General features: G+C 38.7%; 1 protein-coding gene across 1 annotated transcript in view; it reads left to right on the forward strand.

The window, feature by feature from the left end:
* The window catches only part of pik3r1 (phosphoinositide-3-kinase, regulatory subunit 1 (alpha)), a 103344-nt gene that overhangs the window by 54231 nt on the left and 24694 nt on the right, over nt 1–24419 (forward strand). Inside the window, exons 3-5 of the mRNA XM_068029441.1 lie at nt 20842–20934; nt 21810–21884; nt 23154–23285. Coding sequence (XP_067885542.1) covers nt 20842–20934; nt 21810–21884; nt 23154–23285 — 300 coding nt within the window. The remainder of the gene's footprint in view (nt 1–20841; nt 20935–21809; nt 21885–23153; nt 23286–24419) is intronic.

Raw genomic sequence — 24419 nt, forward strand, 5'->3', positions numbered from 1 at the left:
CTCTTTCCAGCTCTTTTGCCTGTCTGGTTGTTGCCTCATCTCTTAATGTTGTAGTAATAAAATAATTTCTTACTATTAAGGTTTATGTCTAAAGCTGTAGTTTTTTTTTGGTCCCATCTTGGCCCCTCTGAGCACCCTTTTGCCATGCTTCTGCGTGTTCTTCTGTCTATCCAAGTGAACCCCATCCCTTTTCTTTACAGAATTTGTAAAGGTTTCTTCCCCTGTATTTAATTTTCAATTTCTTTAACAATCCACCAAGCATCACACCTGTTTAGCCTGAGCTTGTCACTTTTAAGTATTTACATATCCTGTATGGTCAACATTTCATGGCATCTCTATTCCTGGTTGTACTGCTGATTCCTGACGATTGATCAACACTCTAATGGTATCCCAGCCATTTAACTAACCTGTGATGGCTTTGAGTAGGACTTGACCTCAATAACATACTTGCATCTAAACATGTAATTTCCTGTATCTCCTACTCTCGAGCCAAAACACTTTCCTTTAGCTTTTTTGATCAAACATCTTTCACATCTCTTTATCCTCCTCGTTTTTGTCCTACAAGTTGCGAATAGTGATGAGGATTGTCAGAGAATACGGCAGGATATAGATCGGTTGGAGACTTGGGCGGAGAAACGGCAGATGGAGTTTAATCCGGACAAATGTGAGGTAATGCATTTTGGAAGGTCTAATGCAGGTGGGAAGTATACAGTAAATGGCAGAACCTTTAGGAGTATTGACAGGCAGAGAGATCTGGGTGTACAGGTCCACAAGTCACTGAAAGTGGCAACGCAGGTGGATAAGGTAGTCAAGAAGGCATACGGCATGCTTGCCTTCATCGGTCGGGGCATAGAGTATAAAAATTGGCAAGTCATGCTGCAGCTGTACAGAACTTTAGTTAGGCCACACTTAGAATATTGCGTGCAGATCTGGTCGCCACACTACCAGAAGGACGTGGAGGCTTTGGAGAGGGTACAGAAGAGGCTTACCAGGATGTTGCCTGGTCTGGAGGGCATTAGCTATGAGGAGAGGTTGGATAAACTCTGATTGTTTTCACTGGAACGACGGAGGTGGAGGGGCGACATGATAGAGGTTTACAAAGTTATGAGTGGCATGGACAGAGTGGATAGTCAGAAGTTTTTTCCCAGGGTGGAAGAGTCAGTTACTAGGGGGCATAGGTTTAAGGTGCGAGGGGCAAAGTTTAGAGGGGATGTGCGAGGCAAGTTCTTTACACAGAGGGTGGTGAGTGCCTGGAACTTGCTGCCGGGGGAGGTGGTGGAAGCAGGTACGATAGCGACGTGTAAGAGGCATCTTGACAAATACATGAATAGGATGGGAATAGAGGGATACGGTCCCCGGAAGTGCAGTAGGTTTTAGTTTAGGCAGGCATCAAGATCGGTGCAGGCTTGGAGGGCCAAATGGCCTGTTCCTGTGCTGTACTGTTCTTTGTTCTTTGTACAACACATTTCATTCCCTATAACTTTGTTTTACTTCTTTCAGCTGCTTTCTTCCTCAATTTGTTTTAATGAGGATTGCTAAAATTAAATTTGCTTTTCACAATTGGCCCCTTGGGTGTTTTGGATTTATTTCAACACAGCACCACCCTTTTTAAAAAAAATCTTCAGGCTGTGGATCATCTTAATCCCTGATGAATCTTTATGGAGGGCCTAGGTAAGTAGAACTCGCCCATTGCATATTTTATTTTATGCTTTCTACTTGCAGCTAACTTTCTTCTGTTAGTCTAAAAAAAATTTAAACTAAAAAAGTGACTATCTTATTTTTTGTAATTTGTGCAGCTGTGTTTTAACTTCTTGATGAATATCTTATGAATCCTGTTCCCAGTAGCCTTAGACAGCAGGTTACTGCTGAACTTGCATGGACCAAGTCACTGTTCCCACGAGCATTTACCCCAAATGACACACATCTTGTCATGATACCAAGGAGAAGTCCCAACTTGCAGCCAATCATATTCCAATGAAGAGGGAGGCAAATTGCAGGGTGAGTCTTCCTAGGTTGTTCATGCACACTACCAAACGGTTCACAGCAGCATATGTGGAAGGCTGAGAACAAGTTTGTTACATGGCCCAAGGAGACCCAGAAATGGGAGAAGAATGGAGCCATCTCCCTCAGGTTAAAAGTATTATAATTCTCCGGTCTGTAAGCAGTAAGCCTATAGTTGTAGCTTGCAGTGAAAATTTGTCTCTGGCTTTATCTGTTTCCCTCTTCCCCTCGTAAGTTAGAATGTGACAATATGATAAAACATGAGGCTTCAGTTGACCTATTTTTAATGTTTGCTTGATCTATGATAGCAACAGATCTGCTAAAAAAATAACTTGGAACATGGCCTGAGGACTTTAATTGCAGCAGCAGGTACAGTGAATCCTGATCAGAGGACATTGCTTTATGTAGTACTGGACTCATAGCTCAAATATCTATGTCCATGGATGGCATTTCCAATAAGAGATACACAGTATCTTTTAAGAATTCTAATTGTGATGTAACTTTAGGGAATTAAATGAGGGGCACAATCCATTAAAAATAGTGCAAAGCTGATTTTATTTTTTAGCAAAAAAAACTTCAAGCTTGCAAAAAATCTGAGACTCCTCACTTTATTAAGCAATGAACATTGAAGTAAGCAAATAATCTTTATTATACGAATGGCCGTCCATTGTAAGTAGATTTTAGAGAAAAGTGATGAAGAATTCTGAGAGTGACGAGCACTGAGTCCAATGTTTTAGTGCTAAACCAAATAAATTCTTGTAGTGCCCACCAGAAGAACGATGTACTCTTTTTAAATTTTCTTTTAGTCTGAGCTTATTTATGAAACTGTTGGACTTGACCTCCATCTCATCCTGCATCATTTACTGTGGAAATTAGCACAGGAAATGACTAGCTACAAACATTCCATAAGCACAAAAGGAGTTAAAAAAAATTTCTGCAGGCAAGTTTAGAATTTATTTAAGGAAATGCTACGTCCAGCAGAATTTTTTTAAATTTCTTCTTGGGATATGGCATTGCCCTTGAGAAAATGGCATTGAGCCGCCTTGAACTTTTGCAGTCTGTGTAGCGGAGGTGCTCTCTTGTTAGGGAGTTCTAGGAAGTTTGGTATGATGTTTGTGAGTCTGACATTATTGTTTAATTTAAAAATGTGGTATTGTGTACATTTTGGTTCCTCCTTTTGTATGTCTGAGTTTCCAATAAGGAGGAAACTTCATATTTGTTGAGAAGATAAATGTAAAATTAAACTAGGAAATTCCATTCCTAAATATGTTTTTCATTTATAAATAAAAATGACAGTAAATCCAATGTCCACAAAAAATTGTTTCTATATGAAAAAATGAAGTTTGGCATCCAGAAACCTTAACAATCTTCATGGTATTGTATTACAAGCTATTTTTAATTGACTTTGTTCTACAATAGCAAGACTAATTTCAAATTAGATCAGCCTACAGCTCGACCGTTGTTCAGTTTGCTTACCCACTGTTTTTTTTCAGGTTTGCACTTGCTGCTGTTCAATATTCAGTGTATTTACACCTAATCTGTACTAATGCTTTGTCTTTCAACACACCATTAACATATTGTTTGCCTTTGCTCCGTGACCTTTTGGTCAGCTATGTGGCCTGGTCCAATCTACACCTTCTCCTTTGTTATCTCTTGCCCCACCCCCACCTCACTTGCTTATAATCTGTGACTTTTCTAATATTTGTCAGTTCCGAAGAAGGGTCACTGACCCGAAACGTTAACTCTGCTTCTCTTTCCACAGATGCTGCCAGACCTGCTGAGTGATTCCAGCATTTCTTGTTTTTATTTCAGATTTCCAGCATCCGCAGTATTTTGCTTTTATAAAAATATCTTCATGCTGTGCTGTATTCCTTTATCTCCTATGGCATTGCTCATGGTAAATTGAATGATGCATTGTTTAAAATAGTACAGTTGTAAGTTAACAAGCAATATGGTATTCAGTTGCTCCTATGCAGATGTGTTTAAGTAGGCATATTCTTTAAGGCCACAAAGTCTGATTGCTGTAGATAGTCCATTGGCAGGTGCTTAAATTTCTTAACTCCATTTATCAGCTTGGGTCTATATTCCTTAATACCACAACCTTTGTGTGAAGAAGTGCTTCCTAATATTATAATAAGTAGAATGTGGGAAAGTGTGAAATTGTCCACTTTGGCAGGAAGAATAAAAAAATAAGCATATTAGCTAAATACTGAGAGATTGCAGAGCTCTGAGATGCAGAGGGATTTGGGTGTCCTAGTGCATGAATTGCAAAAGGTTAGTATGCAGGTACAGCACATAATTAGGAAAGCAAATAGAATTATTGTTTATCACGAGGAGAATTGAGTACAAAAGTAGGGAAACATAGAAGCATAGAAAATAGGAGCAGGAATAGGCCATTTGGCCCTTCGAGCCTGCTCCACCATTCATTATGATCATAGCTGATCATCCAACTCAGTAACCTGTTCCTGCTTTCGCCCCATACCCTTTGATCCCTTTAGACCTACGAGTTATATCTAACTCCTTCTTGAAAACATACAATGTTTTGGCCTCAACTGCTTTCTGTGGTAGCGAATTCCACAGGCTCACCACTCTGGGTGAAGAAATTTCTCCTCATCTCAGTCCTGGAAGGTTAACCCCGTATCCCTAGACTATGACCCCTGGTTCTGGACTCCCCCACCAACGGGCACATCCTTCCTGCATCTACCCTGTCAAGTCCTGTTAGAATTTTATAGGTTTCTACGAGATCCCTCCTCACTCTTCTGAATTCCAGCAAATATAATCCTAACCGACTCAGTCTCTCCTCATACATCAATCCTGCCATCCCAGGAATCAGTCTGGTAAACCTTTGCTGCACTCCCTCTATAGCAAGAACATCCTTCCTCAGATAAGGAGACCAAAACTGCACACAATATTCCAGTTGTGGCCTCACCAAGGCCCCGTATAATTGCAGCAAGAGATCCCTGCTCCTGTACCATTTGCCTTTTTTACCGCCTGTTGCATCTGCATGCTTACCTTCAGCAACTAGTGTACGAGAACACGCAGGTCTCGCTGCATTTTCCCCTCTCTCAGTTTATAGCCATTCATATAATCTGCCTTCCTGTTTTTGCTACCAAAGTGGATAATCTCACATTTATCCACATTATATTGCATCTGCCATGCATTAGCCCACTCACTCAACTTGTCCAAATCATCCTGAAGCCTCTCTGCATCCTCCTCACAACTCACCCTCCCACCCAGCTTTGTGTCATCTGCAAATTTGGAGATATTACATTTAGTTCCCTCATCTAAATCATCAATGTATATTGTGAATAGCTGGGGTCCCAGCACTGATCCCTGTGGTCCCCCACTAGTCACTGCCTGCCATTCAGAAAAAGACCCGTTTATTCCTACTCTTTGTTTCCTGTCTGCCAACCAATTTTCTATCCATTGCAATACACTACCCCCAATCCCATGCGCTTTAATTTTACACGCTCATCTCTTATGTGGGACTTTGTCAAAAGCCTTCTGCAGGTCCAAATAAACCACATCCACTGGCTCCCCCTCATCAACTCTACTAGTTACATCCTCGAAGAATTCTAGTAGGTTTGTCGAGCATTATCTCCCTTTCATAAATCCATGCTGACTCTGCCCGATTCTACCACTGTTCTCCAAGTGCTCTGCTATCATATCTTTGATAATGGACTCTAGAATTTTCCCCACTACCGACATCAGGCTGACTGGTCTATAATTCCCTGTTTTCTCTCTACCTCCCTTTTTAAATAGTGGGGTTACATTAGCTACCCTCCAATCTGTAGGAACTGTTCCAGAGTCTATGGAATCTTGGAAGATGACCGCCAATGCATCCACTATTTCTAAGGCCACTTCCTTAAGTACTCTGGGATACATACCATCAGGAGGGAGGTTATGCTTCAGCTATACAGGGCATTGGTGAAACCACATCTAGAGTACTGTGGTCTCCTTATTTAAGGAAGGATGTAAATGCATTGGAGGCAGTACAGAGAAGGTTTACTAGACTAATACCTGGAATGGGTGCGCTGTCTTATGAGGAAAGATTAGATAGGCTGGGCTTGTATCCACTGGAATTTAGAAGAGTAAAAGGCGACTTGATTGAAACATATAAGATCTTGAGGGGTCTTGACAGGGTGGATGTGGAAAGGATGCTTTCCCTTGTGGGAGAATCTAGAACTAGGGGTCACTGTTTAAAAAAAGGGGTTGCCTACTTAAGACAAAGTTGAGGAGAAATTTTTTTCTCTCAGTGGGTCATGAGTCTTTGGAATTCTCTTCCTCAAAAGGCAGTGGAAGCAGAGTCTTTGAATATTTTTGAGGTAGATAGATTCTTAACACGCAAGGGGGTGGAACATTATTGGTGGTTGGTGGAAATGTGGAGTAATCAGTTCAGCAATGAACTTATTGAATGGCGGAGCAGGCTCGAAGGTTCGAGTGGCCTACTCCTCCTAATTCGCATGTTCTCTAACACTACCTTTGAATGGCCTAGCCCTAATTTTATGCCACTTGTCCTGGACTCCCCCACCAGAGGAAATGGTTTCTCTCTATCTTGCCCATCAACTTCTTTAATTGTTGACACCTCCATTCTGCTAAGAAATGTTTGAACACAAATAAAAACAGAAAGTGCTGGAAATAGTCAGCAGGTCTGGCAGCATCTGTGGTGAGAGAAACAAGAGTTAATGTTACAGGTCTGTGACCTTTCATCAGAACTGGCAAAGGTTAGACATGCAACAGGCTTTGAGCAAGTGAAAAGATGGAGGGGGAAGGTGTATGTTAGGGCAAGAAAGATTAAATGACAAAGATGTCACAGAACAAAGACAAAGCGGGTGTTAATAGTTGTAATAAAAGACAAAGTGTTAGTCCCGAGAGTCTGTTAATGGCAGAATAATGAACAGCTCTGTCCAAAAGCAAAAACCTGAAAAACAAGTTGAAGACAGTCCCATGCTTAAAAATAAAATAAAATTAAAAAAAAAACAATCACACTGCAGTGTTGAGTCCAGAAAGCTGTAGAGTGCCTAATCAGATGATGAGGTGCTGTTCCTTAAGCTTGTGTTGAGTTTCACTTGAACACTGCAGCAGGCCAAGGACAGAAATGTTGGCATGGGAGCAGGGTGGTGAATTAAAATGGCAAGCAACCAGAAATTCAAGGCCATGCTTGTGGACTGAGCGGAGGTGTTCTGCAAAGGGGTCTCCCAATCAGCTTTTGGTCTCCCCATTCTGGGGCAAATTGTTTCTTATAGTCGAAGAATTCTACAGCTACCAGAAACACACAAGCAGTTGTTTTAAATTAAATGAGCGGTTGGGTTGTGGTTTTGTTTCTGGCTGTCTGCTTTCTTCAAAAGCTGAGGAAACTCCATTCATGATCAGAGTGAACAAGTATCATTGAACAATAGGGGCTGATTGAACAGTTGTGCAAAGAAAGTATTTCTTCCTCGCTTCTAGTGCAGTTGCGTAGAATTCATAATCATGTTCTGCAATGCTTTTTATGAATGGAAGGGTACTAGTACCTCCCTAGTAAGATTGCCTATGAGGATAAGCAAGTGGACAGGATCACTGTGTGAGATTTTCAATACATTTCCATCGCATCTACATCACAGAAACAAGCCATTCAGCCCAACTGGTTAATGTCTCGGTTTATGTTGCACGCAAGCCTCCTCCCACCTTTCTACGTGTAACCCTATCAGCAGAACCTTCTATTCCTTTCTCCCTCATGCTGATCTAGCTTAAATTAAGTGCACCTATGTTATTCACTTCAACTGCTTGTAGTAGCGAGTTCCGCGTTCTTGTCTCTCTGGGTAAAGAGCTTTCTCCTGAATTCCCTATTTGATTTATTAGTTGACTATCTTGTATTCATGACCTTTAGTTTTGGTCTCCCCTACAAGTGGAAACATTTTCTCCACTCTAACCTACCAAACCGTTTTGTTGTCTGAAAGATTTCTTATCAGGTCACTTCTCGGCTTTGTCTTTTCTACAGAAGAGCATCCAGCCTGTTCAATCTTTTTGTGATAGTTAAACTTCTCAGTCCCGGTATCATCCTTGTGAATCATTTTACGACTTTCTCCAGTGCCTCTACATCATTTTTATAATATGGAAATCAGAACTGTGCGCAGTACTCAGTGTGGTTTAACCAAGATGTAATGCAACTTTAACACAACTTCTCTGTTTTTCAATTCTATCCTTCTAGAAGTGAACCCCATGATTGTTTTTTTTTACTGGCCTTATTTACCTCATCACTACTTTTAGTGATTTGTGTATCTGTACTCCTATATCCCTTTGCTTCTTTACTCCATTTAGACTACTATCCAAGCAGTAAATGGCCTCCTTTTATTCTTTCTACCTAAATGCTCCAACTCACCCTTAACTCTAAGTTTCACTATATGCCATGGAATAAGTCTTTTAAAATCTGACTATGTAAATAGATGTGCATTACCCAGGAATCTGATATAATTCATACTCTATGAACAGGCTAGCTTGATAACTGAAGAACATCAAATGTAAGTCATGGTCAGTACCAGATGGACTGTGAATTTTTGTCTCTAGACTTCAAAATGTATTCAGTTTGTACCCTTTATCAAGTAAATGGTTTTTTAAACTAATTGAGATTACTCACTGAAGTCTTTTTTTGTTGATGAAGAGGATGATGCTGCCCTAAAGTAAATAGGAGATTTCTTTGATTCTGGGAGATCATGTTTGTCCACGGTAATCATGACCTAGTCATCATAATCAATGGGGAAGGATTTGATCTGAAATGGGTTCTCTTTGTTGCTCCAATGTTTTTGTTCAAAAAGTTCTTGGAGGCTGGAGCAGTCAATTTGAAACATTAACATGCGGACTGCCAGGCAGGGTTACAGGTGCTAATCTTTCTGAATGATGAACCATAAAGGGAAATATTTATGGGAAACAGCAATATCAAACATTTAAGAATTTGGCATATAATGTGTAGGATCTGTTAGATTCTCAGTTTGTTAATCTAAATGAAGTGGTTGTAACATGAAAGATATTCCATTATATTCCCTGGTTGTTCAATTTTGGTTCTGGCAAGGGTTCTACAAGGCTGCAAGCGAACTTGAATTTGCATTTTGAAGCAACGAGCCTTCAAAAGCCTTGTTTAGCAGATGAATGGAGAGGGAATGTGATGAACATCCTGTGTATTCTTTAGTGATTGATATATCATAGATGCATTTAAGGGGAAGCTAGATAAGCACATGGACGATATGGTGATACTGTGTGATGAGGTGGGAGGAGGCTCATGTGGAGCAAAAAACACCAGCATAAAGCTGAAAGGTCTGTTTGTATGCTGTAAATTCTATGTAATTTTGTCTGACCAGAGTTTAAAATTGTTAAACCTGAGCAAGCTGTCATTTTCAATGATCTGGCTTTCGTTTGTAGGTAATTCAGTCGGCTTATAGAAGCTGCTTTTTTAGCTACGTAGCGAAGGCAAGTGTTGGGGATAGGTGTCTGAAGCTTTAAAAGTCATCCTCCTAAAATATGGAAAAATACTCCATGAATTCTGTTTTCCTATAATGTGAACTTAGTTACAGACACATTTATACCTGCTGATATGTGCTTGTTATTACAGAGGAAAAGATGTAGCTGTTGGTAGATTGTGGTTCTAATAATAGATTTGACTGAACAAACCAAAATGCAATGATTGAATTGTCATTTTACATTGCTGATGTATAAAATACATGTGGCCTGATTTCGATGAAATTGTCAAAGGAGAGGTTATTTGTGAATAATATAGTGTTCAAGAAGGTACAAAACGAACTGCCTAATGAGGAAGATCTAATTCTTTCATGATAATGAACCTTTGGCCTGCAATAGGGAGCTGCCGTAAGTAATAATAGACCTCGCAAAAAACATCTGTCATTATTTATAGCATACTTTTCTTAGAATATATGCCGTAGGAATTGGATGGATTACTGGGAGCTCAAAATAAATTCACAGTGAGCTGTTTATTAACCCATGAAGCCCCAAGATCTCCATTTCACTTTTTTTGTTTAAAAATCAGTTAGCTGAACTTCAGAGTTTGTGATTTTGCTCACTGAAGCTCACACCCTCACTAATTAAAGTTCTGTTTTACAAAGCAGTTCCTTCACCTAATGTTCAGTTTACCTCCTAGAGCAAAGTCCATTTGAACAAGATATATATATAAAAATGCATAACTGAAATCTGCATACCTAGAGGTGTGTTTGTACATTTTGTGACCAATTAGTTCCCCCTTCTATAGGATGAAACCTGCTGCTGAAAATGTTTATTTCTCATCACATATTGGTAGGAATGGTAAGAGTTGATTAGTTTAATTTTTTTTCTTCCAGATTTTGGCTTAACTATTGTAATATAAAAGGCAAGTCCAACAATTGAAATGGGATGTCTGCACTTGAATTAGCTTTTGGCATGTTTTCATGCCAGCGTCTATGGCTCTTTTGAAGATTGCCTCACACGAGAAGTATGGGAAAGTATTTGTTCTGTTTAATAGGATTTACTAACTATTCAGAAATTGTTCATGTGGGGTTCCATTTCCAACTTCTGAAATCTGAGAATAAGGGGTCCATTCCTTTAAGTTTGTCCTACATTGTTTGATTTGCTCTTTTTGTTGTGATCAGTGAAAGAAGCCTAACATTCTACATGGACATTTACATTAAAGGGCTATTTGAGTCTTCTCTTTATTGAAATATAAAATTACAGTTACAGATAAAAGCTTTGTGTGCAGTGTAGATGTTGGACTCTTGTGGCATGTGCAGTTATGCTGTAGCCTGTTGAGCATTACTCTCGAATGTACAGATTTAATAAGCCCTGACTGACTTGCTAGAATTGGTGGATGCATAATGGAGAGAAGATCAAATAAAGGGACATTTTTACCCTTGTGGACTTGCTACGGAGTTGCAGAATTTATGAAGAAAATTATGACTTATAAAATGTCGTCATGTTCCTGAACCAGGCAACTCGGCTTAATTGCAGTTTGGTTTTGTTTCCCCTAGTACCTTCTGGTAACAAGTGAAGACCATTGTTTCAATTTGGACAAATTATTTGAGAATCAAATTTGATCACGTACTGGGGGTAAAAAACGAAACAAAAATCTTTACCACCTGTAAAGACCAATCCTCTTTGGGATGGTGTTCATTTGTTATCCCAAAATGAGTTAGTTACCAAGTTAAGTGCAGCTAAAGCAGAAAAAATTAATCTGAAAGCCATTTTGTATTTTTCAAAACACCCAGGGAAAAAGAAAGTCACAAAAAATATGCAAAATTGCACCATGACAAATAATTAGCCTTTGTTACGAGCTGCTGAAATCCTTTGGAATGCTTTCCAAATCTTAGTCTGCCAAAACATTGCTGAAAAAATAGCCATTCTAAACTGATTGTTCAGCAAGGATACCTTGAATAATTTAGAAGAACCATATTGAGATATAGTTGGTGGAATAATGCATTTTCTGAGTGCAGAACTCTGCTTGGGAGCTGAGATAGATCTGTTGTAGTCTAAATTGCACTTCACAAATTAACCATGCATCATACAGTTTTCCTCAACCAGCTCAATATTAGCATGATATTGTGAACTCATGTTTAGTTACTAATCTTATTGAAAGAAAAAAATTACCAAAAGCTGCCATCTGAGAATGTCCTTTGAAACTCTAGATGATTTGGAAACCATTACTATATCTGAGAGTATGTTGTCACGCAAGGCAGTGTTGCCTGTTTCTGCTAACATTAGAGTTTGTTGCCAAGAACTGTAGCATGGATAGGAAGGTTTTCTTGGATGGATTTGTATGATCGGTTGTTGCTTAGCCCAGTAAAAAATAGAACATATGGAATCTGACCATAGTGATGTGTCATCAGAAGTCTGGCAGTGACCTGACTGACATCAAATCCATAGCAAACTTTATGATAGAGAGTGCAGACAGTTTGAATGGCTTTATAAATGTGTACACTACATCTAGTTGAGCTACCAGTTTCTTTGCAAGCTGAGTGCAAGTGCTTTAACATCTGTTCTATCTGCATTCGACAAAGATGATTACTTTAAGTGAAAAGTTGATTGAAAACAGCAAAGGAATCTACAAAGTTACGCGAATTCTGAAAGACAAGCTTGGTTCTCATTATTCTTTTGCTTCATTGCTATATACACAAAAGAAACCTCTTCATTGTGAGTAAGATATTGTATAGTTATCTGGGTTTGACTGATTAAATTGTGCATAATTCATAAATGCGTGACAAAGGTAGGCTCTTGAGTGGTTTTGGTATTTGTCAAAATCATAAAAATCGAGGCAATACTGACCCAAAGTTGCCACAATAGATTTATGTAGCCTGCAAGCCTTTATTGGTTAAATCATTTACTACTTTTATTACTGAAGCTATGAGCTGTAAACAGCGAAAGTCTCTGTGGAATGGGGGAACAGTTTGGGAACTAATGTCTTTTGAAGCCATACTTGGCGGAAAATAGTTATTGTGAATGACTTCTTTGTAATAGTGTGCTGGCCATAAAAGCTGTGAATGTGATTGTACTGATTCTATTACTAGTTTAACAGCTTAATGAAAAGTCACTATGGTCACTTGCAATTTTCGTTCCTTTTAGATATTGACATGACAGTTTACAAAATTAGGAAATACTACTTTTTCAAGTTGCAATATCCAACGATTATTTAGTTTGAGGAATACTGCTGAAAGGCTTTGCAGCTTTTTTTGTATTTATAGCACTGGTTGATTCTTCCGTGGTAGTGCTTATGGGCAAAACTTTTACAGATACTTAATCCGTTCTTATGTGTTGGCTCTCTCTAACCTGAACTCTACCAATCCAGTGTCTTTATTTGTCTCTTTCACCTTTTCATGTTTGTTTTCCACTGTGTGTGTGTGTGTGTGTGTGTGTGTGTGTGTGTGTGTGTGTGTGTGTGTGTGTGTGTGTGTGTGTGTATTAAATCTTTTCATCAGTTCATGGATAAATAAACAGCCGTTGGGTACTATCAGATTTGAATACAATCATTTCCATCCTGTAGGCTCAGTATCATTGGGTAATATTTTCAAATATATTGTGTGAATGAGAGCATTTATTTGCATAGCTTGCCCATGCCAATGGTCAAGAGATCTATTAGTAGCTCATGATTGGGTGTGAAATTCCTCTTTATAACGGAGTTAATGTTAACCAGGTTAGAAAATCAGGATCAATGAAAAAGAAACGGAATGTGAAATGCTTTAATATTTAATAAGTGCACAGTTTGAAAGTTTTTCTTTACCATAGTAGATGATGGACTGAAATAATTGTGTACAGAAATTAGTTTAGAGCCAGATGGTTTACACTGTCTCAATCAAGCAGTACATGAGCTGCAGTATGCACAAGATAGTGTGATGAATTAATAAAGTGTAGAAGTAATCCATTCTAATTTTAATTGACATTTAGGTCTGTTTAAAACCAGTGTCGGAGGGTAGTCCTAAATTTAAAAATGAGGGTTGTATGTACTCTCAGGACATATATATTGTCCTTGGAAGTGATGCACCACAGTTTAGGAGGCTGAGGGGCAATCTAATCAAGGTCTTTAAAATGATAGCCATTCAGTAGACTAGATGCAGAGAAACTGTTTCCTCTAGTTGGGGATTCCAGAGCATCTTAAAATTAGTACTAGCCATATAAGAGTGAAATCAGGAAATACTTTTTCACAGCAGCTAGTGGAAATCTGGAATTCACTTCCCCATAAAGCTGTGGATTCCAGGACAATTTAAATGTTCAAGCATAGGATCTATAGATTTTTGTTGAGTAAGAGTAACTAGGGGTATGGAGTTGGAGTTACAGATCAGCCATGATCTAATTGAATGGTGGAACAGGCTTGAGGGGCTGAATGGCCTACTCCTGTTACGGGGCTGTTTTTTATTGGGGGGAAGTAAGTTGAGGAGAGCTAATTTTATAAAAATGTCAGTGTCATTTGTGAAGCCTAGGGGCTACAGTGGGTTAGAACTATCGCTTTCACCTAAGAGATTTGGGTTAGAGTCTAGAACCGCATGATGGGATGCAGTTCCTTTTGATCTAGTGGCTATTAAGATCCTAGAGTGAAAGACATTTTGCCTGTGTCAACCAGTTCCTAGTGAGCATTAGTACGCAATCTTAAATTATCTACCTCACTCAAGCAATAACGATGGCTGCGGTGGGAAAATAGAAATGCCAGACTGGTGCTTTGTAATCAATGTTGGACATGATACCAGGGGACCTCTGCTTTTCTTTGAATAGTGCCATGGATCTCCTACATCCACCTGAACAAGCAGATTTAATGTCTTATTCAAAAGATGCCACCGTTGATAGTAAAGCACTTCCTCAGTACTTCACTGATGTGTTCTGAGATTGTGTACTCAAGTCCTGGAATGGGTTTTGAACGCACAACCTTCTTTCTGAGCCGATTACAGCAAAGGCAGTGTTTGTACATTAAAGAACAAGAGGTTTTCTCAGTGCAATGGTGGGGAAACCCTTTAGGGAATCCGTCCACCATAAGTAAACATGTTGGGGCAGGCTTTAAGTTGTCTGTGCTTTCTATGCTTTAACTATGGCAATAAAAATGCAGAAAATGCTTAAGTACTTGAGGCCTGTTCCTTTTCATGATTGAGAATGTGGCTTCCTTAGCATTATGTTGGGAATGACGTGTTGGGGCAGGGAGCAGGAAAAGCCACACCTGGAAGAGGATACATGGGGTAAGGTTAGCTTAGTGGACTGGTGTCTTAATTTCAATCTGCTTGACACGGACTGCATTGCACCGGCTGTGTAACCAGAACTGGGAAAGCCTATTTTGAGGTTGCATATGCTTAAAAAGTTAGCTATACAGCATCGCAGATGGGATAGTGGTAAAGTACTTGTAGGCGTTCCATACTATGTGAAAGACTTTGTTATGAATATGTATTACAGGCAAGTAATCAAAACATGGTGTTTGTAATAGGTGTGGGAGAGCAAAGATTCATCAGTTCATAACTGGAATATTATGTGGCTCGGTGTCATATTTTGGTTTATAATGCTCCTGTGAAGTGCCTAGGAGCGTTTTATTACATTCAAGGTACTATATAAATAAAAGTATAAAAGTTGTTGTTGGAATTCGAATGCTGAGATGGGATTGCATTAACATAATTTGTGATTATATAGCACATTAATATAAAATAAAAATCCCAACGGACTTGCAATCAGTCCAGTGCACAATATCTTTTACAATACATGCTGCTACCTTCCTAGTAGTATCCTTTTTTTTGGCATTCTTTGTGTATTGGGAGGTTGGTGTGAGCAATAACCATGATGGAATCACTTCATCAAATCAACATCAATGCAACCAGTATTATTACCTATTTTAATTCCATGATGTTTAGCTGGGCATACTCAGAACTTGACTGTATTGCTAATACTTGATTGCTGTTGGAGTACATTTACCCAATCTTAGTGCAAGTAGTTTACGTTAATTGATTTTTAAGTTTGTTTGCTTGATCCTGTGCTAATAAATGCAAAATACAATATCCCAGGTGTGTTCGCACTGTTTCAGCTTTGTATATTTGAAGTGAAGAATTAAACAATGTTGTACTTTTTATAAGAATGAAGTTGAATGTTCAAAAAGGAAATATTGCATACTGTGCACCAACTGGATTAACTAGGATATCCTGGTATTGTATTTAAACTGATTAGAAGCAGCACCTGCGAAGCAGTCTGTCTCTGTTCAGATGGATATTGATGCATGGAACCATTTCTACACAGTTACAACTTGATGGCATTGCATCATTCCTTTTAAATTAGTTGCCAAAAATAAGGGAAAATCAATTTTGTATTAAATTATTCTTTTTGTTTTGTGTTTGAAGAGTAGTTGTATATAAAGGTTACTATTTTCTCCAAATTAGCATAAATTATGTCTGTAAACAATAACATGGGGGATAGAAATTCAGTTTCACTTCTCAAAGATTGTTTCTGTGACATAACTGCATACAGCACAAACAACAATGCTCCAGTAGTGAAGATACTTTAATATTGGAGCTCAACACCACTATTCAAAATAGGGTATGAAGAATTATTTGTTAAAATTCTCGCTAATGCTGATTTCTCTTAAAATCTTAGTTTTCGTTGCTTTAAATCTTCAGATTGCAGAGATCATGTTGAGTTTGTGTAAAGTTCTCCAATTTAAGACCTAAGCAGTTGTTCACTTCTGATGCCTATCCATCTCCAATTTTCTGCTAATCAGTGGTAGTCAGCAACATTTTGCATTTATCTAATGTTTATAATGTAGTAAAATGTCCCAAAGTGTTTCATGCAAGCATAATCAGACAAAAAGTGACCGAGCCAAAGGAGACATTCGGACAGGTGATCAAAAGTTTGGTCCAAGAAGCACATCATGAATGCCTTAAAGGTGAAGGGGTTTGAGGAAGGAATACCAGAGCTTGGAGCCTAGACAGCTGAAGGCGTGGCCACCAGTAGTGAAGCAAGTTGTAGGGAATGCACAGGAGACCAGATAACCTTCTATGTTGTAACATTTTATTGAAAAATGTTAGTGTATGGATGCATTTACACATTAACTTTAATGTCTGTGCACTTCCAATGAGTCTCCCCCTTCTTCGCTTATGTGCCAGGTCTAGATTGCATCTATACTATAACTGCAGTGTCGATATGAAGTGAAAGCACATTTGCACCAATCTGTAGCTGTGCTTTAAATGCACTCTTTGTCATGGTGTAAGGTTTTAAAGGAAAATAAGAGTTTCTTTAAATACAGAAAGTAGTTAATGGACTGAGGGAAGGGGAAAGGATGGGCATAATACTATCTAGTCAATCTCTTACAGCTTTGGAGCTAAATACAGTGTTCACATTTAACTGTTGAAATCAAATGGATAGTTGTACTAGTGCATTCGGGATCAAATAAAGTTCAAATCTGAATTAATTTTATTGTGGTTTTAAATGATCATCTATATGGATGGTGCTCGATACAGGCAATCTTTTTCAGAATAATTTCAATGTGAAGGTTTTGCAGAGAATCTTTTGAAGGTTTAGCAGTATACGTCTTCAATCTGGAATTTGCTGGAAAAAAATCCATGGAGTTTGAATGCTGCAAGCTTATGTTAGTTTTAAAAGCTATGAAAAAGCTTGTGTTCCACCATTTCGTACAGTAGAAAATGATGAATGTTTAATATAGAAACAAACAAAGGTTCGTTTCTGAGGACAGTCAAATACTAAAGTTTAATAGGACATTTAAAGCCAAAAGAACGAGCAAACCTGCAGTGATTAGCATATTCACAACCTCAGGAACATTTGTGCCACACAAGTGCCGACCATCTCCCCTTAATGTTCAATGGCATTACCATTGCTGAATCCCCCACTATCAACATTCTGGGGGTTACCATTGACCAGAAACTGAACTGGACCAGCAACATAAATAGTGTGGCTACAAAAGCAGAGTAATTCACCACCTGAATCCCCATAGCCTGTCCACAAGGCACAAATCAGAAGTGTGATGGAATACTCTCCACTTGCCTGGTTGGGTGCAGCTCCAACAACACTCGAGAAGCTCGACACCAGGACAAAGCAGCCCGCTTGATTGGCACCCCATCCACCACCTTCAACATTCACTGCCTTCTTCACCGATGCACAGTGGCATCAGTGTTTACCATCTACAAGATGCACTGCAGCAACTCATCAAGGCTTCTTCAGTAGCACCTTCCAAAGCCACAACCTCTGCCACCTAGAAAGACGAGGGCTGCAGATGTATGGGAACACTACCACCTGCAAGTTCCCCTGCAAGCTGCACATCATCCTGACTTGGAACTATATCGCCGTTCCTTCACTGTCGCTGGGTCAAGATCCTGGAACTCCCTTCCTAACAGCCCTGTGGGTGTTCCTACACCCCAAGGACTGCAGCGGTTCAAGAAGGCAGCTCACCATCACCACCTTGAAGGAAATTAGGGATGGGCAATAGATGCTGGCCTAGCCAGCGACACCCAGATCCCATGAACGAATTAAAAAAAGGGACATCCCAGAGTGCTTCACAGACGATTTGGTGCATTTTGCATTGTAGTCACTGTTGAATGCAAGATAATGCACCAGTCAGTTTATGCACAGCCATGTCCCACAAATAGCAGTGAGATAAATCAGATTCAATTATGGTTGAGAGATAAGTGTGGTGAGGAAACAGGAGAATCTCTGCTCTTGTTCAAATAGTGTGATGAGATCCTCATGTTTAACTGAGGCTGCAAGACAGGGCCTCAGTTTACTAGCTAAAGAACAGCACCTCTGACAGTACAACATAGCCTCAGTACTGCACTCAAGTATCATGTTCAGGTCTCTGGAGTGGAGCTTGAACTCAACCTGAGTGCATTACTTCCAAAGAGTAGAGTTTTCTTCCTGAAACTGAAGCAAATAGCTAGCTTACTTGACTATGTAGAGCGACTGCTGTTATGTGCAGGGTCAGATTTGAAGGAATTATAAAACAGTAAACGCTGCAGTTCCCAGAGCTGGAAAGGAAATTAATTGAAGAGGTGTCCATCAAGAGCATTTCTTCCACCATACATCCCTCTTCCTGCTATATTGAAGACTGGCTGGAAATAATTGAAATAGTGGAGAATTTCCTTTTAGAGTCATAGAGTCTTGGAGTTAAACAGCACAGAAACAGGCCCTTTGGCCTATTATGTCCATGCCGGCCTTCAAGCACCTATTTATTCTAATCCCATTTTCCAGCACTTGGCCCATAGGCTTGTGTGCTGTGGCATTTCAAGTGCTCATCTAAATACTTCTTAAATGTTGTGAGGGTTCCTGCCTCTACCAGCCCTTCAGGCAGTGTGTTCCAGATTCCAACCACACTCTGGGTGAAAATTTTTTCCCTCAAATCCCCTCTGAACCTCCTGCACTTTACCTTAAATCTATGCCCCCTGGTTATTGATCCCTCCGCTAAGGGAAAAAGTTTCTTCCTATTTACCCTATCTATGCACCTCATAATTTTGTATACCTCAATCATGTCCCCCCCCCTCAGCCTTCTCTGCTCTAAAGAAAACAACCTTAGCCTCTCCAGTCTCTCTTCATAGCTGAAATACTCCAGCCCAGGCAACATCCTGGTGAATCTGCTCTGCACCCTCTCCAGTGCAATCCCATCCTTCCTATAGTGCGATGACCAGAACTGTTCACAGTACTCCAGCTGTGGTCTAACTAACGTTTTATACAGCTCCATCATAACCTCCCTGCTCATATATTCTGTGCCTCAGCTAATAAAGGCAAGTATTCCATATGACTTCCTAACTGCCTTATCTACCTATGGTGCTGCCTTCAGTGATCTATGGGCAAGTACACCAAGGTCCTTCTGACCCTCTGTACTTCCTAGGACCCTAGCACCCATTGTATATTCTTTTGATAGCGATCTTTGTAATTTCTTGGGTTTCCCACTGACATTTTCAATTTTATCTTTAAAAATGTTTTTATTTTTGAAACTTTATAGCTTGCAACTTTTGGTTAACAACTGAATCCAGCAGATAGTACAGTGAAATAAAATATGGGGCATGTCTTATATTCTTTTGATTTTTGGGAGGGAAATGTTATATGCATGGTACTGCACATACAAGAAGTATGTAAAGCAAGATACCAAGTTTTAGTCAATGTTCTGGGGCTTGCAGTAATGGAGAGGTTTGTTTGGGATAATTTACTCTGGAGAACTAAAGGCTGAAGTGCAGTGTTAAAACCCTAGCTTACAATAGTTATTCATATTTATCAATCTTAAGGGATGGATATGTTGAATCCCACTAATATGTTTTGAGCATGTCACCTGGTAGAACCAGGTAAAATGGGCTCAAACTTTGGATGGTGCGCACAGTTTTGATTTAATTATTTTATGCTGAGGATGATGGACGTGTGGAATGGACTGCCTGGGAATAGTGTGGAATGGACTGCCTGGGAATAGTGTGAAAAATGTAAAGGAACACAGTAGTTATGTGAAGGAATAAGCAACTGAGGCATTAGATTTTGGGACCTGCCAGATGGACTACAGACTTCTTGTCCTGTATTTTCTTATGTTCTTAAATTTTATTATTGTAATGTAAAGGGATAGAGCTGTGAATTCTATCTCCATAGCATTGATTCACTGAAATTTGGTTTCCTTTTTAGTTCTGTTCATAGCTCACTCTCAGAGCAGAAGTACAGCAGCAGTGCCCTCATCTGATGGCAGTAGTGCAGCACAGTTTAAGTCATGGAAATTTTAGCAAATTGCTTGGATTGAAATGCAAAGTAGGAGGAGAAATCAAATAAAACATTTTGATTTTTGAGTGGGTTTTCTATACATTTCTTCCCCTTCCTCCATTCAGTTTCAGACCCATTTCAAGTTTTTATATATATATTTGAAATTCCTTTAGTAATTTCAAATATATGTAATGTGGATTGGGTCTGAAAATTGCTATCACTTAAGTAAGCTACGATGTTGCCAATTGGGCAAAGAGCTGCCCTAGAACCACATTCATGTGTCTATCAGCCTTCCAATAACATTTTAGGCTCAAAGAAAACTGATGCCAAGAGACATTTTTTAAACCCCTGTTAAATTACAAGCTGGGAGTTATTTAAAGTAGAAATTGGGTGGAGTAACCAGCTCAACAACTCAGAATAGCCTTTGGTCTTTGATATATATGGTAATAAATTACTTCAAGTCCTGTGTCTTTTAGAACTAAAGTCAAACATTAAGCCAGAAAAGTTTCTCGTGATGTTCGGGTAATCAGAATAAAAGTAACTTGTGAGTGCCAGACTTAGAGTGGATGTGTCTGTAGTATTGACAGTCAATAAGTAAATTTATTTAAGATTTAAAACTTAAACAGTTATGCATTTATTTTTAGATTGTTAGAACATTAACTAAATTCAATTTTTTTACTTCTGTAGCTTCTGTTCTACCAGATTTAACAGAGCAGTTCTCACCCCCAGATATTGCTCCAACAATCCTAGTGAAGTTAGTAGAGGCTGTTGAAAAAACAGGTAAGATGAATAATCTGAATTCATAGCTTCTGTGAGTTTCCAAAATGGTACTTCTAGTCCCGATATGTGTTAGAATGAGAGTTTATTTTAAAAAGATTGCCAAAGCAATCAAAAGCACAGTATGGACAAAATTGCTTCTCTTGTAAGTATAATTTTTGTAAAAGTATGAATTTTGTATGGGTTGCAGCTATTAATGTAATTCAGCTCTGGAGACAGGTAAATATTAATTCATGCTGGAATTTGAATAGTATTTGGTCATATAGATACTCTTATTTCACACTCCGTGGCTATCCATTATGCAACTGATTTGCAGATTGTTGTGTCAAATGGCAAATTTTGGTAAATGTTTCTAGTAATTCTTTGTTTTTTGTTTCAAATATTTGTATATCTGAATGAGAAATTCCAATGCAAGAGTTACTGGAGACATGAATAACCACCACAATTTTACATTTCTGTCTTTAACACCTTTGATCAATCAAGCAAGCTAGCACATGTTAAAGGTGTTCTAGATTTTTTTAAAAATCAGACCACAGTAACTGCGATTGTACAGCAGGTTTAATTATAAGCTGCCCCTCTTTAAGTGTATCCCTTTAACAATGCTGATTCTTTTGCAATGTGTTATCTTTAATACATTTTTAAAATCAGAATAACATGTCTAATGAATGGAAACATGTAGAAGCTACTGTACCTTTGACATTAACTGCATTTACCTATTAATGCTGCAAAAGGGTGGTGCTTAACTCTATCTTTCTAGTTCTCTAAGCTCTGGAGCTGATCAACCTTCTAGACTGCATTTTCACAGCTCCTACCTTTTTCTTGTATAACTAGGAACTTGTAGCTCACCTAATGTAAGCATTTTGATTTATATTTTACAGGTCTAGAGAGTGCCAATTTATACCGGACTTCTGGTTCATGTGGTGGTGCTGAATTAAAGCAGTTGTTAGATTATGGTAAATATACACCACATTTGGATGTTTTCCAAGTTGCAACACTTCATTCTTGGTACAAATGTATACAGAGTTTTTTTCTATTTGTGGTTAAGTGCATTGCCACTTCAGTGAACTTTTGCTCCCTTCCCCTGTTTATACCTTTCCACTCATTGTAATAAATTGGTGTTGCAGTAGCATTTTCTTCCTTTTTGGGAGGAGTGGGGTAAATGATTTCAATTCTCAGGTTGTAAATTCACAGCTTTTGCATAACCTCAGCATGTAGTTTCTGAAACGCAAGTTGATCTAGGTAGCAATGGGTTTGTTTACAGTGCAGAACTACTTTGTCTGTATGCTGGATTACCATTAGGGGGCTTCTTAACACTGCATTTTGTGTTGATTATTACAAAAATTGAAAATGGTGGCATAAACCAGGGACTAAAAGGTATTTGCTTTTTCCACAGCTAATGCACCCAATGATAATCAAGATCAAAATTGTTGCCATCTATTCTGCCCTGATTTTTTTTTCTTTCACCTAATTTTAGTTCTGCCCAATGCTTTGTAAATTAACTTGTTATATATGAATGAACTGTACATTTGCACTGTATGGTGTGCATTCATACATTCTACTACAAAGCAAATGTAGTTCTTATATCAATTTTGATATCAATTTTGTTTTAAAGTTCAGTCTACATTCGTACTCTGATAGAAATTGCTATGCAACTCATTTTTACACTCCAGTTTTTCTCCCCTCTTCAGAAGATGCTTATATTGGTTGTGGCATCGCAGATACCAGTAGCCGTCTGGTTTGGAATTCAAATGCCCAATCTATAGTGACCTAGACGTTGGTAAACCATCCTACTGATAATTTTGTCTGGCCCTGTCATCATTTAAAGTCCACAGAAGTGCACTTCTGAGTGAAATGGGACCCATGACTGTTCTCTTCCCTATTAACAGCCCCATTGGTACTGCTCTGACTGAGATTGGTTACCCTTAGAATGGATGAGAGATTGAACCTGGGCTGTTACTGTTACTGCTCCATGTAACCCAACCATTGGGAGTCCTAATATGACTTTTATTTGTTGAAGTGTGCTTCTTTGCTGAAAATCTGCCTAGCATTTACGCTTTTCTGAAGGTATATCCCATAACAATGCCACTGCTTTTTATAAACCGATTTCTTCATACTTGTAACTCTATGTCCTCTCTATAAAGACAAGAATCCAGTAAAAACTCTCAATAACCAGTTTGTTTTCAAAATATTTCTGTAGTCATGTGCATTTCTCAATTTACTAGATGCAGCTTCAGTAGACATTGAGCAGTTTGATCTCCAGTCACTGGCTGACGCATTACGGCAATATCTTCAGGACCTGCCAAATCCTGTCATTCCAACATCCATCTACAGTGATATGGTTTATATAGCTCAAGGTAAGAAAGAAAGAGTTTTCATTTACATAGCATCTTTCACAACCTCAGAACATCACAAAGCTAATTGAATACTTTGAAAGTATGGTTACTGTTGTAGGGAATCACAGCAGCCAATTTGTGCAAGGCCAGGTCCCACAAAGAGTTAAAAGATAAATGACCAATTAAACCATTTAAGTGCTTACAGTTGAGGGATAAATGCTGCACTGTAATGTCAACCGAGATTATGTGCTCAAGTCCTGGAGTTGGACTTGAACCCACAGACTTTCTGATTCAGGGGAGAGAGTACTGTCACTGAATTAGCTAAGCAGAAAATCCGAGTCAGATTGTTAAAAAAAGAAGAAAAAATTGTCAGCAGCATGCCTGAGGTTTTTGGCCTTCTCCATGATTTTTGTAGCTATTCACAAACTTTTTTTGCTTTTTTCCAAAATAAGACCCAAAATTTCAAGTCAGATAATGAAACATTAGGTAGTTTCTGCTAACACGTGCATCCACTAGTATGATCAAGCAAAAGGGACACAGTGCAAGGGAAGTGCAGCAGTGGCTTATTTAATGATGCTAAAGGATTGATTGGACATATCAAAAAGTTCAGGATAAAGTGTCTTTTTTTCCTATGTCCCTGTTCTCTGCTCTATCCCACCCCATCCCATTCCCCACGCAGTTTGCTTCATACCTACTTTTATTGTTTGGTTATCCTCTGACTAAATTTTTTGTAGATGTTGGCAAAATGAATGATACAACTTCTACAATACTAATTCTTGTGAATTTTAAGCAGTTTTCAAATTTGATTAAATCTTGAAATGGTCCAAGTGATATCTCACATTGTGGTTAGAATCTGATCTTTGCTTTATTTATTGAACTTAGATTCTGCTCTCCTTGTTTGCAAAAACTTACCAAGTTAAACCATCAATGTGCAAATTATCCTATGATGTCATAATTGCATTTGTTAACAAGTAGTAACTGTATTCAGTTAGTGTAAACCTCTGCCGTGATCTTTGTGCACGCAAAGTACTGAGACATAAGGACCATTTGTACTATGTGGTTTGTAAATTTTGGTGTGATTGTTACAAAGATTAAAAGCGAAGAAGACTTCTTGTTGCACAGTCTAGAGGGCTAGTAACTTGCACAAAGTATAGA

The sequence above is a fragment of the Heterodontus francisci genome, chromosome 4 (assembly GCF_036365525.1).
Source record: "Heterodontus francisci isolate sHetFra1 chromosome 4, sHetFra1.hap1, whole genome shotgun sequence".
NCBI lineage: Eukaryota > Metazoa > Chordata > Chondrichthyes > Heterodontiformes > Heterodontidae > Heterodontus > Heterodontus francisci.